The sequence below is a fragment of the Sturnus vulgaris genome, unplaced genomic scaffold (assembly GCF_052056855.1).
Source record: "Sturnus vulgaris isolate bStuVul1 unplaced genomic scaffold, bStuVul1.hap1 Scaffold_84, whole genome shotgun sequence".
NCBI lineage: Eukaryota > Metazoa > Chordata > Aves > Passeriformes > Sturnidae > Sturnus > Sturnus vulgaris.
Window position 1 is genome coordinate 1168931 of NW_028276728.1, and position 4295 is coordinate 1173225.

Below are 4295 nucleotides of genomic sequence, written 5' to 3' on the forward strand. Positions count from 1 at the left end.
ACCCAGATAATTAAAATGTGCTTGCATATTAGGAAATGTACAGATGTTAAAACCAGGTTTTAGCCAGATGTTAGCCCCGTTCCAGGCAGACATCAGCTCTCTGCCCAGGACAGGCAGAGCCACGTGTAGGGCCCCAGTGCCCTGAGGTGCCAAGCTGGGATTGGATCTCTCAGAGAGGAACTGAGGGAGAGCAGAGCACCTTGCAAGCTGCAGGTCCCTGACAGCCCCAGAGGACTCCGGTGCCATAAACATCTGCTCAGCTCCAGTCAGAAATAGGGACAAGTATAGTTCCAGGATCATCAGAAAACTGAGGTATCTGCTGGAATTCAATTCCCTCCCCATCCCAGAGCAGCCCTGCATTTCCCTCCTCCAGCCTTGCTCTCCAGCACAGCCATGGAGGCTCTTTGGGCTCTTGACTTTTCCTGCAGCCACCAAGGCCAGCTGAGCTCTGCCCTTGCCACAGCCAGCCCAGCCCAGCACAGGCCATGCTCAGCAATTCCTTGTGTGTGCCTGGCCTTGCTGTCAGCCCCAGCAGCAGCTCTGTGGCCCCTTTGTGCCGTGCTGGCCCAGTCATGGTGGCCCAGCCCCTGTGCAGGCCCAGCCCAGGACAGGAGCATTGCGGGTGGGAATGGCCCCTGTGCCATGGTGCCCACAGCAGCCCTGGGGCTCTGTGCCCCATGGCCTCCCTGCTGGGCAGCCTCTGCCAGCTCCTGCACAGCCCGTGGCACCTGTGGGCCTGCACTGACAGCCCTGCCCCGGGCTCTGCCGGGCTCTGGGCCAGCACAGAGGCCGGGCAGGGCTGGCCATGGCCGGCAACAGGCCCTGAGCCCCGCAGGAGGATGGAGCTGGGCCACAGCCAAACTCAGCCCAGGCCAAAGCTGGGCTCAGCAGCCAGGGCTGGCAAGGGCTGGGGACAGAGGCTGGCGCTGACAAATGTCCTGGGCCCCCTCCCTGCTCTGTGCATGCCACCAAGGGCACAGAGCAGCCTCCTCTCTCAGGCACACGTTTCCACCTGAAAAATTGTTTGCAAACTTGGCAGGTCAATACAATACTGGTTGTGCAAAATCATTAGTCTATGGAGACCAATCAGAACTACATTAAACATTCACCAAGAACAGTAACAGAAAACTACAGTTCATTGATCAAAGGTCTCCAAAATAAGGAAAAGAAATTTCAGTAAGGCTAGACTTGGCCTTATATGAACTGGAAGCCATTCACAGTAGGAAGCAGGCAGTCTCTGCCTTCTGGGGAGCATTGTTCAGTCACCTTTTTCTTCAGGGCATCCTTGAGATCCTGGTTCTTCAGGCTGTAAATCAGGGGGTTGAGTGCTGGAGGTACCACTGAGTACAGAAGTGACAGTGACAGATCCAGGGATGGGGAAGACATTGAAAGTGGCTTAAGGTAGGTAAAAAATGAGGTGCTGATAAACAAGGAAACCACGGCCAGGTGAGGGAGGCAGGTGGAAAAGGCTTTGTGCCGTCCCTGCTCAGAGGGGATCCTCAGCACAGCCCTGAAGATGTGCACATAGGAGAAAACAATGAACACAAAACAACCAAATAACAGAAAAGCACTACCCATAAGAAGCCCAAGTTCCCTAGTGCAGGAATTTGAGCAGGAGAGCTTGAGGATGTGTGGGATTTCACAGAAGAACTGGCCCAGGGCATTTCCATGGCACAGGGGCAGGGAAAATGTATTGGCCGTGTGCAGCAAGGAATAAAGGAAGCCACTGGCCCAGGCAGCTGCTGCCATGTGGGCACAAGCTCTGCTGCCCAGGAGGGTCCCGTAGTGCAGGGGTTTGCAGATGGACACGTAGCGGTCGTAGCTCATGATGGTCAGGAGAGAAAACTCAGTTCCAAAAAAGAAGAATAACAGAAAGACCTGAGCAGCACATCCTTCATAGGAGATGTGTCTGGTGTCCCAGAGGGAATTGTGCATGGCTTTGGGGACAGTGGTGCAGATGGAGCCCAGGTCAGTGAGGGCCAGGTTGAGCAGGAAGAAGAACATGGGGGTGTGCAGGTGGTGGCCGCAGGCTACGGCGCTGATGATGAGGCCGTTGGCCAGGAGGGCAGCCAGGGAGATGGCCAGGAAGAGGCAGAAGTGCAGGAGCTGCAGCTGCCGCGTGTCTGCCAATGGCAGCAGGAGGAAGTGGCTGATGGAGCTGCTGTTGGACATTTCTTCACTCTGGGCATGGTGGACTGTTGAAAGAAAACATTAAAAATCCAGGATAGATTTGCTTGTGTCAATGTGCTGCTATTTTATTAGAAATTTACTCCAAATTTCCTCTTTTTCTTTGTGGAAATATCACCCAAATCTTTTATGTTTAAGCCTGAGGTTTTGCTTTCTATGAAGGGGGGAAAATCGTCTTCCAGTATTGCTCTCAGCCTGAACACTTGGGGAGCCCAGAGGGAAAGTAGGGCTGCGTGTGCCCCAGTGCTGTCAGACCTGCTGGTCACACACAGGTGCCCGTTGCTCATTACATGTCTCTCGATTTCAAGGTGATTGCAGTGTAAACGTGCTCTAAAAACCAAGTTGACTCATTTTAAGCTATAATTTCTGTAAATTTCATTAATTTCTGTAAACCATTCTCTCTTTCCCTGTTCAGCTGGACATTGAGGGATATCCAGGGCTGGTCTAGCTCTCTGCTTCCTGCAGTTGTGCCTACTGGGAGCTGTTTCTTTCTATCCATGCCTTGTCCCTGCCAGTGCTCCCAGAGCCCAGCCCAGCCCTGGGGGCTCAGCTCTGCCCTGCACACCCCTCCCAGCACAGGGCACTGCCCAGGGCCATCTCCCTGCCAGCAGGGCCTTAAGGGCAGCTCACACAAACTGAGATGCTGCAAGCCAAGGTGCTGCTGCTGCTGTCTGTAGGCACAGGAGGGTGAGGAGGCACTTTGTGAGGGAGATGGGAGGCAGATGTGCTGATGGCCAGTGGGACAGTGCAGGAGTGTCAGTGACACAGACACACCTGACAGCCCCTTTGCCTTGCCTTGAGGAGAAAGCTGAGAGCAGCCCTGGCCATGCAGCACCATCTCCACAGCAGGAGGAATCTGCCCTGATGGGGGGGGCTCCTTGCACCTCCAACTTCTCCCCACAGTCCATGGGGAGCTGCCAGGCAGGCTGAGAGCTGTCCCTGGCAGGTGGCACATGGCCTGGGCTGGCCAAGAGCCCTGAGGACTACAGGAGCTGCTCTGCAGGACAGCCCTGGGCAGCCCTGGCTGCAGCCCCAGCTTCAGCCCCTGCAGCCGTCCCTGGCAGCAGGAGCCGTCCTGCCCTGTCCCTCTGACGGTGCCCAGGGCAGCCCCGCTCTGCAGCACATCCTCATCTTCCTCCTCCTCCTCCTCCTCCTCCTCCTCCTCTGTCTCAGAGAAACTGGGAGAGTCCTCCTGACACATCCCCCAGGCTGTGGGCTGTGCTGGCTCCAGGAGATCCCTCCAGGAGCACAGGGGACATTGCTGTGCACCCACACACTCACCATGTCCAGGGCTGTGAAGATGTTTCCCCAAGTGCAGTCTCAGCTCAATGTCTTCCCAGTCCTGATTGCCTTCAGCCTGTCTGTGCCTGGCTCCTGTGCCCTCAGTGCCTGCAGGCATTGCCCTCAGCCCTGCTGGGCTGGGAGAGGAGCTGCTCCTCAGCAGAAATGTCTTTTTGAAGCTTTTCTTGGTTGCCAGGAGCTTCCTCTGTGCCAGGAGCCCAGCCCAGCTCATCAGCACAGACACAGCACAAGGACTTTAATGACCCTCTCAGGGCTTTGGTGCTGAGTCCCTGAACATCAGTCCCTGAGAGGGAGATGAAGGAAAACTTCTCAAGAACTCCAAGTCAGATTCAAATTCCAAAGTCTCTTGAAGTTTTAATGGGTTTCACTAAGGAACACAACTGAGAAAGTGTCCCCAGGTTCCAGTTAGAGCAGAACACTGGAGGCAGTGATGACAGGTGGGGACAAACAAGGGAAAGGTGTCTCTGGATGTGTTTCAGGAATGCAAAGGGCCAAGGGCTGAGCCCCAGCCCCTGGCAAGGCAGATCCTGTCCCTCCCTCATTGCTCAGGGCTCTTCCCGGCCCACTGGGCTCTGGCCATGTGCAATGCCAAGGGCAGCACCATGGGGCAGCCCCTGCCAGGCTGCTGAGCAGGGACAAGGAGGCAATGAGGCCCCAGCACAGCAAGGCTCACTTGTCCCCTGCTGGCCTCAGGCCCAGGGCCAGCCTGCATGGCCCAAGTGCTGCAGGAGTTGGCTGTGTCAGGGCCTTTCAGCTGCTGCCCATCCCTGTGCCCTCTGCAGCCCAGGCTGTCCTACGGTGTCCAT

At 56.1% G+C, this 4295-nt stretch overlaps 1 protein-coding gene across 1 annotated transcript; it reads right to left on the minus strand.

The window, feature by feature from the left end:
• Nucleotides 1–994: 994 nt before the first annotated feature.
• LOC148217435 (olfactory receptor 14A16-like) lies at nucleotides 995–2172 on the minus strand. The gene has a single exon (XM_088158598.1). It carries the CDS (start codon nucleotides 2170–2172, stop codon nucleotides 1195–1197), a length of 978 nt encoding a protein of 325 aa, XP_088014724.1. The 3' UTR covers nucleotides 995–1194.
• Nucleotides 2173–4295: the final 2123 nt, after the last annotated feature.

What these genes read in the sequence shown, in the direction of transcription:
- LOC148217435 (XM_088158598.1), bottom strand. Translation starts at nt 2,172, where the DNA reads ATGTCCAACAGCAGCTCCATCAGCCACTTCCTCCTGCTGCCATTGGCA.